The 13,288-nt window shown below is 39.3% G+C and overlaps 1 protein-coding gene across 1 annotated transcript; it reads left to right on the plus strand.

The window, feature by feature from the left end:
- The first annotated feature begins 11,216 nt into the window (after positions 1-11,216).
- Positions 11,217-11,885, plus strand: LOC117279803 (secreted RxLR effector protein 161-like). Its single transcript, XM_033659407.1, has one exon. It carries the CDS (start codon positions 11,217-11,219, stop codon positions 11,883-11,885), a length of 669 nt encoding a protein of 222 aa, XP_033515298.1.
- The last annotated feature ends 1,403 nt before the right edge of the window (positions 11,886-13,288 follow it).

Raw genomic sequence — 13,288 nt, forward strand, 5'->3', positions numbered from 1 at the left:
TCTTGAGTGCATGACATTGTACTGATTTATTTGATCTTGTTATTACTTGAAGAGAATAGTCCTACGATTGTGTAGGAGTCACTCGTATCTGTAAATCTGTAATCTTGTTTCTTTTATTCTTTTCTAAAATTCATTTAAAAAGTTTTTTTTGAAAATAGACGACAGCTGGTAGGGCATTGAATGCAGTTGCGTGGATAGGAATCGGACTAGATGGTTTCTACATATATTTGAAAATGAAAAACTTTTTTTATCCCCTTCAATTCCTCAATTTAGTAGTGATAAGTTATGTTTGCCTTTTCATATTTTGATGATCTAACAAACTTTATAATAAGAACCAGATCGGAAACTTGTTACACATCCTCAAGGTGCCAAAGCACAACAAATCTCAAATCAGGCACAAGTTCCAACAACTAGAGTCAAAGAGACGATAGAGGGAACATATGAACACTAGTTCCCTTATTGACTGTACCAGTCAACTTCTCACAACTGTAAAGTCGCTGCAACTGTTCCTCTGCACACACGCAACAGTATGAACAGTGCATCAGTCACTTTATGGGGAGTGCCTTGTACCGGATATTTGCTTGCATCATCCAAGTGACATAACTTTGATATTATTAACATGAACCAATGAAGAAAACATACACTTGCACATCCGAGAATTAATCAAGTTTCCTCTCCAGTCTGTTGACATCTTGCAAGTTACGTCCGGGCTTCAAGAACAAAGAACAACATAACGAAGGACCAGTTTCCAGCATTGTATTATTATATGTCCTTAGTTGTGTTGCACCTTTGTTAGAGTGATTTACTTGTAATTCCTACTTATCTTAACTAGAAACATTGTGTAGGAAACCATTTGTAAAACCATAAATTTTGTGTTTGAGTCTTGGCTAGAGTTAGTGTCACGACCCAAAATCTCACCCGTCGTGATGGCGCCTATCTCAATACTAGGTAAACCGAAAATCTCAACAAACCATAATTTCTCTCAAGATTGAAAATATAATATATAAATACAATACAAACACTTCCCAAAACCTGGTGTCACTGAGTACATGAGCATCTAATATGAATACAAGTCTGAAAAATACTCATACTATAATAGTCTGAGACCAAATACAGTAAACAAAGAGATAGAGAAGGAGAGACAAGGTCTGCAGAACACGGCAGCTACCTCAAAATCTCCTGAAAATCAACTGCGCGAAAGGATCAACACCCGCTATGTCCGGGAACACCTGGATCTGCACACGAAGTGCAGGGTGTAGTATGAGTACAACTAACTCAGCAAGTAATAATAATAAATAAGGAACTGAAGATAGTAACGAGCTACACAATTATGGTTCATTTTCAGTAATCCCAACAAAGAATAGACATGCTATTAAATCTGGCAGTTTAATATCAAATCAATTTTTATACAGTTCATGTTCATATAATTTATATATCAACAATCTTTTAGAAATTTCACAATAATGACAGATAGCAACTAAATGCAACAATAAATAAAATTCAAGTACAACCTCTCAGAACAACAATCATTCACTGGGCTCCCAGCCCTCATCACTCCCTCGGCTCCCAGCCCTCATCACTCACTCAATGGGTACCCGTACTCACTGGGGGTGTACAGACTCCGGAGGGGCTCGTACAACCCAAGCGCTATAATCTGCACGGATAACTCATGTGCCATAATATAAATATTTAGATCCGCACGGCTAACTCACGTGCTGCACGGCCAACTCACGTGCTATAGTATAATATAAGGATCTGCACGGCCAACTCACGTGCTGCACGGACAAATCACGTACTATAGTATCAATATCTCACAATCAGGCCATCGGCCTCACTCAGTCATAAATCTCTCCAGTCTCTCGGGCTCTCAATAATCATGAAATCATCCCAAACAACAATGATATAATTTATTAATAATAATAACAGAGACTGAGATAAAATATGCAAGTAAAAATTAAGACTGAGTACATATAGTATTTAGCAGGCAATTCAATAAGTACGCGACCTTTGTGGGTCACAACAGTACTATCACATAGCCTAAGCATGATTTCTAACATGATTTACACTCAAATTTTATCAGCACATAGAGAGCATATAACCAACAACAAATTATTCAACTTTACAGTTTTCCGGGACGGACCAAGTCACAATCCCCTCGGTGCACGCCCACACGCCCGTCACCTAGCATGTGCGTCACCTCCAAAATAATCGCATGATACCAAAATTCGGGGTTTCATATCCTCAGGACAAGATTTAAAACTGTTACTTACATCAAGCCCTGAAATTCTTATTCTGCAATGTCCTTTCCTCGTGAATTGGTCTCCAAATACCTCGAATCTGGTCATAAATCATTCTTTTCAGTCAATAAAATTCATTGGAATTAATTCCATAAGAAAATAATAATTTTTCATAAAAATCCGAAAATTAGCTCAAAAATAGCTCGTGGGGCCCACATATCAAAACTCGACAAAAGTTACAAAATCCGGAAGCCCATTCAACCACGAGTCTAACCATACTAATTTTACCAAAATCCGACCCCAACTCGACCCTCAAATCTTCAATTTAAACCAAGAGGGTTTTCAAATTTTCCCAACTCAATTCACCAATTAAATGATAAAAATAACCATGAATTCGGGTAATTTAACCAATATTGAGTTAAGAACACTTACCCCGTTATTTTCTCTGAAAATCACCCAAAATCGCCTCAAATCCGAGCTCCAAATTTTCAGAACTTAAACTCTCTGCCTAGACATTTGCTCTACGCGATCGCGAACATTCCCACGCGATCACGAAGAACAATTTTCCATTGCCCAGATTTTCCTCTACGCGATCGCGGACTTTCCCACACGATCTCGATGCACAACATCACAGACATACGTGATCGCGGACTAGTCCACGCGATCGCGAAGCACAAAACGCGTGACTTCTACTCCGCTCCACTTACTCTACGCGAACGCGACCTTCGTCACGCGTTCGCGAGTCAAACAATTCCAGAGCTATGCGATCGCATCCCGCTTCACGCGATCGCGAAGCACAAAATGCCACTGCCTCACATTAACCTTACGCGATCATAGATATCCTCACACGATCGCGTAGAACAAAAACCCCACTGACCAAATAAGCCTATGCGATCGCAAACGCATTCACGCGATCGCGTAGAAGGAAAACATTAACAGATATCAGAAAATTCCAACAACTATTCAAGTCCAAATGTTTGATCCGTTAACCATCCAAAACTCACCCGAGCCCCTCGGGACCTCGACCAAATATACCAACAAGTTCTAAAATATCATACGGACTTAGTCGAACCCTCAAATGACCTCAAACAACGCTAAAATCATGAATTACACCCCAATTCAAGCCTAATGAACTTTGAAATTTATAATTTCTACAAACGACTCCGGAACCTATCAAATCACGTTCGATTGACCTAAAATTTTGTACACAAGTCATAAATGATATAACAGAGGTATTCCAATATTCAGAATTGGATTCCGACCCCGATATCAAAAAGTCAACCCCCCAATCAAACTTCTCAAAAATTAAACTTTCGACATTTCAAGCCAAATTCCTCTACGGACTTCCAAATAATATTCCGGACACGCTCCTAAGCCCAAAATCACCATACAGAGCTATTGGAATCATCAAAATTCTAATACGAGGTCGTTTACACATAGGTCCATATCCGGTCCACTTTTCTAACTTAAATTTTCAATTATGAGACTAAGTGTCTCATTTCACTCTGAGTTCCTTCCGGACCCAAACCAACTGACCCGATAAGTCATAAATCAATTGCAAGACATAAATTGAGCAGTAAATGGGGCAACAAGGTTATAATATTCAAAACGACCGGCCGGGTCGTAACAGTTAGTCGAGTTGTGAGCTTTGTAATAGAGTTATTACAAAGAGGCTTGTAATAGAGTTATTACAAGTGAGTGATGGATTAAGATTTTAATTCCTAGGTTATAATAGGTTGTAATCTAAAAGTTGCTCGGTTAGTGAAGTTAAAATCCTACGAGTATAGGTTATGATTTTTAATCCCATGAGCTGGGAGTTTTCCACGTTAAACTCTGTTGTGTCATTTACTTATCTCTTATTGTGTGTATTCTGTGAAAACTGATAGAGAACTAGGTTCTCTATACAGTTTGGTGGACCCTAAGTTTCTATCAATTGGTATCAGAGCAGGTTCTTTCTATCAGGCTAACACCTAGAAAGGATCCAAATGGTTGCTCCACCAAACATTGAAGAAGGTCAATCAACCTACAGACCACCAAGATTCAATGGACAGTACTATGGATGGTGTAAGACAAGGATGCATGATTTTATCATGGCTGAAGATTCAGAGTTATGGGATATTATCTGCGATGGACTTTTCATCCCTATGAAGACCATTGGTGAACCAGCAGTGACAGTTCCCAAGACAAGGAAGGAGTACAACGATACTGATCGCAAAGCAGAAGAACTTCCGAGCAAAAAAGATCCCCGTCTGTGGTATTAGACCAGACGAATACAACATGATCTCTGCATGTTAATCACCCAAGAAGATCTGGGAAGCTCTCCAAATGGCACACGAAGGAACAACTCAAATCAAGCAGTCGAAGATCGACATGCTCACTACTGAGTATGAACTCTTCAAGATGAAGGATAAAGGATGAAGGATGAAGGATGATGAATCCATTCGAAACATGAACACTGGATTCACCTATATCATCAACGAGCTCCACTCTCTAAGGGAGATTATTCCAAGGAACAAACTTGTCAAGAAAATACTCAGTGTATTACCTAATTCTTGGGAAAGCAAAGTAAATGTTATCACTGAGGCAAAGGATTTGCAAAGTTGACCATTGATGAACTCATTGGAAATCTGAAGACCTACGAAATGAAGAAGAAGAAGGACCATGAAAGAAGAGATCCCAAAAAGGAGAAGAACCTGGTCCTCAAGGCAGACAATAATGATTCAAGTGGTGAGGATGCTGACATGGCCTACTTGACGAAGCGATTTTAGAAAATGGTTCGTAGGAATTGAGGCATTCCAAAAAAGGGGGCAGCTTCAGCAAGCCAAGAGGTTATGACTTGTGTCATAAATGTGGTAAGCCAGGACACTTTATCAAAGAATGTCCTCTCCTCAAGCAAGACTATTACAAGCACAATACAGATAAAGCAGTCAAGAGGAACTCGGTTCCTGACAAAAGATTCAAGAGAAAAGAAGTCGCTCACAATGTTGTGAAACAAGCTCTTGCTGCATGGGGAGATTCTTCCAATAAATCTAGAGAAGATGATGAACAAGGTGATACCTCCATGATGGCAGTTGAAAGTGAAGCAGTTGAATATGACTCTATCTTTGCCCTGATGGCAAAATCTGACGATGATGAAGATGATAATGATGATGATGATGAGGTAAACTTTCTAGACGTTCAAAGAAATTTGAAGTATTACTCTCAAAAGAAGCTTATATCTTTGGCAAATGTTTTATTTGATACTTATCATAGTCTTATAAATGATAAAAATGCATTAATTGTGGAATTAGGAGAGGTAGAACATGAGATAGATGATCCGGTAGTCGTAGTGGTTGACCTAAAAGAAACCATCGAGGTTGTAAAGAAAGAAACGGATGTTCTGACTAAAAAAATTAAAAACGTAAAAAATGAGAGAGATGACCTGTTGGTAGTTGTTATGGATTGAAAAGAAACAATAGAGGAACTAAAAAGGGAAAACAATTCTGGGAACATCCAAAAGGGAAAGGAAGTTGCAAGTGAGGCACACATTAGGCTTGAAAATGAACTCAAATATGTGAAATCTAGTATGTGTGATGAACTTGAGAGAAACAGACAACTTCAGGAAGATCTAGGCAAAGTTAAGAATGACCTAGAAAATCTCTTAAGTGGACCTGGTCCTCTGATGCAATCACCGCTATGTATAAGAACAATGGGGGGAACATGCAGGGAATCGGGTTCTAAAAGGAAATAACTCCTTAAAATCCTCATAGCAAGTACGTTATTGTCCCTGATAACTGGCTTTGCACTCATTGTGGTAACACTGTGCATTTTAAAGAAACCTGTAAAGCTAGATTTTAGTCCCAACAGAAAAATAAAGTTTTTGCTAAAAAAGTAACTACTTATATAGAACCTGGTCCCTCAAATAAAAAACGTGTGATGCCTGCTTGGACAAGAATAAGTTTGATTCACCCTTTTCCTCATTACAAGGGACCCAAACTTGTTTGGGTTCCTAAGTCTAATCCTTGATTTCCTCGTACAGGGAGCAGTGAAAGGAAGCAACCAAAGATGGTATATGGATAGTAGCTACTCTAAGCATATGACTGGAAGCACTAATGATTTCCTTTCACTCAAAGTCGTGCAAGGAGGGAGTGTATCCTTCGGCAATGGCAAAAAGGGATACATTCTGGGAGTAGGAAGAGTTGGGAAGACACTCACTCATTCAATTGAAAATATGTACTATGTGAATGGTTTGAAATACAGCCTACTGAGTGTCTCTCAAATCTGCGACAAAGGAAACAAAGTGGAATCCTTATCAAAAACTTGCACAGTTACAAATCTTGTAACTGGTGAAGTGATTCTATTGGCAAAAAGATTCAAGAATATGTATATTGCTAATTTTGAATCTTTGAACAATGGGAATCTTACATGCTTGAGTGTTATTGATGACAATGCTGAACTGTGGCACAAAATATTGGGACATAGAAGTTTTACGTTGCTAAACAAATTGGTCAAGAAGGACCTGGTTCGTGGGCTGCCTAAGTCAAGTTTCAAAGATCACAAAGTGTGTGATGCATTTGTAAAAGGAAAGCAAGTTAGGTCCTCCTTCAAGCCAAGAAAGGAAGTAAGCACCTCAAGGCCACTTGATCTCCTCTATATGGATCTGTGTGGACCTATAAGGGTGCTAAGTAGAGGAGGAAAGAAGTACATTTTCGTCATAATGGATGACTACTCCATATTCACCTGGACTTTGTTCCTTAGAACCAAGGATGAAACTTTTCCAGTGTTTGCTGCTTTTGTGAAAAAGATCCAACTGAAAATGAGCCATAATGTTGTGAGTATAAGATCTGATCACGGCATAGAGTTTGACAACGCAAAATTCGACGAATTCTGTGTTGAAAATGGTATAAGTCATAATTTTTCAGCTCCAAGAACACCCCAACAAAATGGTATTGTGGAGAGGAAAAATAGGACTCTTGAAGACATGGAAAGGACAATGTTGATTGATAGTGGTGTTGCAAAATATTTCTGGGCAGAGGTAGTTAATACTGCATGCTACTTGGTGAACAAGTGCATGATCAGGTCCCTCTTAAACAAAACCCCGTATGAACTGCTGAATGGGAGAAAACCCAAGCTAACACATTTGAGGACATTTGGTTGCAAATGTTTCGTTCTCAATAATGGGAAGGAAGCATCGGGAAAATTTGATGCCAAAAGTGATGAAGGTATCTTTCTTGGCTATTCATCACAAAGCAATGCCTACAAGGTCTACAACAAAAGAACTCAATGTGTTTGTCACGCCCCAAAACCGTGGAGCGCGACCGGCGCTCAACCGAGTGAACCCGACCGAGCAAGCCTGTTAGATTTCATTCTACCCAAACTCATCCATGAATGAAGATAATACATATTTTCATTAATTAGGCGAAAATGTGTTCATGTCTACAATACCAATTCATTTCCAATAGTTTCATCATTTTTTAAAGTCTCAAATGGACAAATAATACAACCACAACATAACATAGTTTGTCTTTCCCAGCACTAATACACAACCCACACTATGTCTACGGAGCCTCTATAGATAAAGAAGAGTACAATGATAATGCCGGCAATAAGGCCCCGGTTATACCTCAAACTGAATACACAAAGTACAAAAGATACATGACCCCGGGATGAAGTGGGGCTCACCAAGTCAGCTGGGAAGAAGGTGTACTGCTATCACTGATCAATATCTCCTGTTGTGGAACCACCTACATCCATTTAAATATCCAGCGCCCCCGGAAAAAAACGGGACGTTAGTACTGTCGAATAACACTAGTATGTATAACTAAACACCCTCTCAATAGAATGACAAATAATACAAACAAGATTATCAGAATATCAATGAAAGCCTTAATCAACATCAAACCTCAATTTAGGATCAAGACAATGTTCAAATTAATTTCTATATCTCACTTTGGGAGATTTTTAGTATCGATTTACCATTGTCCACAATACCATTATTCATAAAACAAGTACCACCGTACTCTCAGCACGGAGTCCGATCACGACTCGATCAGCTAGGCTATCTCATTAGAGACATCAACCACAATTACTCTCAATATCAATACCACCATCTTTAACACGGAGTCCGATCATGACCCGATCGGCTAGGCTATCCATTAGGGACATCGACCACAATCATAATTTCAATTACAATTTTCAGCACAATCGCCACCATGTGTGTGGCATAGTGTCCGATCACGACCCGACAGATTAGGCTGTCTTATTCGAGACATCAACCTTTTTATATCAATCATCGCATTTCATATTACTTTCACATCTTTTCATTTCATTGGCACTAATGGCCATAATTATAAGATCATTCTTGGCACGTTGGCCATATTTAATATTTCATGCTCACCTTTTCAATTTCAATTATCATCATCATCAACAACAACAAACACAATTCAAATCAAGGTGTGTAGTACACATGTGAGCAATTTAGAGTCTAAGGCACATAGAGATTCTTCACAAACTTTGGCATAATAGCCTTCGTTTGAATTTATCTTAAAATCGAACATTTTTAATGCACATCCCATATTTTAACACATCCTTAATTGATAACATAACATGAATAAAGCATTTGGGTTACTTGTTGAATATATATCTTTCAACCCAATCTTACTCGGAATAGCTAATTTTATAATGAACCACTCGAGACTTACATAATTCACATGAATATCGTGGGATCCAATTCTAAGAGAAGAGTTTAGCCAACATATCTCAATTGAGCTTTCTTAAACTCTAAAATATTTTGGTTCAATCTATTGTACAAATATAACAAATTGAATCAAAATTAGGAAGATGATTATGGTTCTAGCTCATTTGAGCATTTTATCAAACACTAGGTGTGCATTAAGATTTCAAGGTCCTTTTATGGAGGATTCCATCATCCTACAACCCAATCTTTACCATTCTTAGCTCAACAATCTTCCTACACCCTTTGATAACACATGCATATAAAATAAATAACTCTCATGCCCAAAAATTATCTTGTTAATTACCCATTTTCAGATAATTCCAAAATTGAGGGTTAGGGTGTACAATCTTACCTCTAGGGTGAAGACCTAGTGAGTTTCCCTTCTTAATCTTCCAAAATTTGAGCAATAATTGAAGAACACCTTCTCACTCTAGGGCACTCTCTCTCATTCTAAAATATCAGATTATATCTCAAAAATAGCCCAAAGAGTGTATTTAACGAAGTAGGGTCGGATTTTAAAAACCCAAAAATAAAGCTCCGGAATAAGTTCTGCGGTCGCATATGCGACCGCATAATGATTATGTGAACCGCATATCGGTCGCATAATTGGTGTCCAAAATGACCAAAAATCTGCCTGAGTCTACGGTCACTATGCGGTCCGCATAACTGTTCTGCGATCGCATAGTGCACCGCGTAACAGTTATGTGGTCGCATAGTTGACCGCATAATTGCTTCCAACTGATCCAATTAACTGCCTTAATTTGCGGCCATTATGCGGTCTGCATAGTGATTCTCCGATCGCATAATGGACCGCAGAAATGCACCTTTTCGCCAAAAAAATTTCTTTACTTTTCGGTGCATTGTTCAACCTAAAAAGTTCGAGCCGCGGCTCGCTTATAAAATCCTCAAACACGTAAACCCAATTCGGCACCACGAAACATTATTTTATTTTGCAAATTTTACCGGACTTTACACTTAAGTACTTCGAAATTTTTCGGGGTGTTACAGTATTAAGGAAAGCATATATGTAATCTTTGATGAATCACACCACCTATGTGGGAAAGATCCACATGATAAGTTTGATCAAGACGGAGAGCAGTCAAAGGTTCCTGGTGAAGTCATTGATATGGCAAATGGAAAGGCTGACATGATGAGTCAGGTCAAAGAATCAAATGAAGATGGTGCAGCTGAGTCTCCAACTGATACAGAGGAACATGTTCCCTCAATCACAACAACTGAAGCAGAGAACAGAGTTATTGATGCCGTGCAAGGAACTCTTGATGCTGAGTTGAGAAGTGGCACTTATGTCAACAATGGATCTCATTCAGAGGAACCTGGATCCTCTCGCAATGAGATTCAGGTGTCTAACTGGAAACACAAAATTTCACACCCTCTTCAAAATGTAATCACTCCTCTTGACTCAGGGATTCAAACCAGATAAAAGTCAAGAAACTCACTTGCCTTCTCAGCCTTCCTCTCTCAAATTGAGCCCAAAAATATTAAGGAAGTATTGAAAGATGCTGACTGGATCACTGCTATGCAAGATGAACTCTATCAATTTGAGAAGAACAACGTATGGCACCTGGTTCCTCGACCCTCAGACAGAACTGTTATAGGAACTAGGTGGGTGTTCAAAAACAAACTTGATGAGTTTGGGAACACAACAAGGAACAAGGCAAGGTTAGTAGTTCAAGGCTACAATTAAGAAGAAGGGATCGACTATGATGAAACTTTTACCCCAGTTGCTCGAATGGAAGCCATCAAAATCCTCATTGACTTTGCATCTCATATGGAATTCAAATTGTTCCAAATGGATGTCAAAAGTGCATTTCTGAATAGATATCTAAAGGAAGAAGTCTTCGTCAAACAACCACCTGGTTTTGAATGTCATAAGCATCCTGAGCATGTATTCAAACTTGACAAGGCATTATATGAACTGAAGCAGGCCCCTCATGCATGGTATGAAAGGTTGTCCAAGTTTCTTCTTGAAAATAGCTTTACAAGAGGAAAAATTGACAACACCTTATTTCTGAAGAAACGGGGAAGGAACCTGCTCATTGTGCAAGTTTATGTTGACGATATTATTTTTAGTGCAACAAATGATTCCCTGTGTGCAGAGTTTGCAAAGCTCAACGGAAGTGAGGTTGAAATGAGTATGATGGGGGAATTGAATTTTTTTCTTGGGGCTGCAAGTTAAGCAAACTCCTAAGGGCACAATAATAAGTCAGCATAAGTACATTAAAGAGCTCCTAAAGAGATTTGAGATGGAAATTTCAAAGATCATTGATACTCCTATTGCCACTGCCACTCGTTTGGACACGGATGAACCTGGTTCTCCTATGAACGAAACCATGTATAGAGGTATCATTGGTTCAATTTTGTATCTCACAGCTATTAGACCTGATATCGTATTCAGTGTGGGATTATGTGCTAGATTTCAATCTAGTCCAAAGGAATCTCATCTGAAGACTGCCAAGAAAATTCTAAGGTATCTCAAAGGAACACAGGACCTGGTTCTCTACTATCCTTCAGGTGACAATTTCGATTTAATTGGGTATGCTAATGCCGATTATGCTGGTTATCAGGTGGATAGAAAGAGCACATCTGACATGGCACATTTTCTAGGATCGTGTCTGATTTCATGGGGTACCAAGAAACAAAACTTTGTGGCTCTTTCAACTGCAGAAGCTGAATATGTGGCAACTGCCTCTTGCTGCGCTCAACTACTATGGATCAAGCAGCACCTGGAGGACTTTGGTGTGTTTTCTGATTGCGTGCCATTACTATGTGATAATACCAGTGCTCTCAACATGGCAAAGAACCCGGTTCAGCATAAGAGAACAAAGCATATTGATGTGCAACATCATTTTCTCAAAGACAATGTTGAAAAGGGTCTTATCTGCATGAAGTTATGCAAACAGAAGACCAAGTAGCAGATATCTTCACCAAAGCACTAAGTAAAGAGCACTTTGAAAAGAATCGATTGGCATTGGTGTTGATAAAATTGAACTAAGCACCAGGTCCCTCAATGATTTGTTATGAAAGAATGAACAGGTATAAACAGCTAAAACGTATTTTTTGGCAAGTTCTAACTCGTCTCTATACCGTTACAGGTAGACACTCATGGAAACTACAGAGCAAAAAAGTAGCTAATGACATTGCATCTTGGTAAAAGGATGAGGCTCAACATTTACAAAACTAAATGAGGGAACTGGGTTCCCTTGACACATGTTAGTAGTTCCTTTGTATTCTCATGCACATTTTTAAACGGCTATAAAAGTTCCATGTCATTAAAAGTTCTAGTCTCTCTCTCTATCTCATCTCTTAGAACTCAAATGTCACACCCATTACTAAACGACTCGGCTACCCGTTGATTCGTACCCATTTGCCACCGGTCCCCCACGTCCCCTAAATAACCCCAAAAACGGTCTCTTTCCTCACTATCCATATCAAAGACAAAATTTCCCTTTTCTCTCTCAAAGGAAATACTTTTCTTCTCGTGTCCTCACTACAAATATCCACTATGTCTCAAAATGCAGAGGTTTCAAACGTCTCTAGTGTAGTCCCTACTGTGTACTCGTTTCATGAAGCACATGAACGATAATCGGAGTCACCTCTGTCACCCAGTCCAAACCCCATACCAGATCAACAACTACATGTTACTTCCTCTACAACCTAATAGAGTTCTAGTTCTCACTGCAGTCGCAAGACTCAGAACCCTAAATGATTCGTTGTTGCAACCTCTCCTTCTGCCTCGCCAGAAAAAATGGCAGAAGGTGAAATAGTAGACGGAGATGAAGGTCAAGAAGTTTCTAGTCAGAAGCTTAGGGAGAGTGATGAAGCCCAACATGATGTGGTTTGTTGTAGTGAAGCCTCAACAACGCCTATTTCAAGCTTCGATTTGAATATTGCCAACCCTACAGGTAATATTCCTCTTGTACCATCTAACTCTACTTTGGGGGTAAATGAACAAGAAGTCATTGAGAACATGTTATTAATCGATGTAGAAGGAGGTTTGGTTGGTGGTTATGAGGGTGTTAATGTGACCATTGGGTCTTAGGGGGAAGGTGAAGATCATCAGGAAGAGGGTAGGGAACTGGTGCCCCTTGAAAATCTGGCACCTGATAGTACTACTGGGGAAACAAATGAGGGACATGTTCCCTCAGCCCAAGAGGAGCCCTCTTCTCCTAATTGGGATGAAACTCCTTGCTCTTCAAAAGAGCTCCAGGTCAGTACTGATCCTTCTCCCTCTCCTCACTTTGATGCTGAGCTGTTAAACATCGTCTTTTCTGAGATGAGATCTCTTCCTGAGGAAGAAAATGAGAACAGTGAGGAG

This window comes from Nicotiana tomentosiformis, chromosome 4 (assembly GCF_000390325.3).
Source record: "Nicotiana tomentosiformis chromosome 4, ASM39032v3, whole genome shotgun sequence".
Classification (NCBI taxonomy): Eukaryota; Viridiplantae; Streptophyta; class Magnoliopsida; order Solanales; family Solanaceae; genus Nicotiana; species Nicotiana tomentosiformis.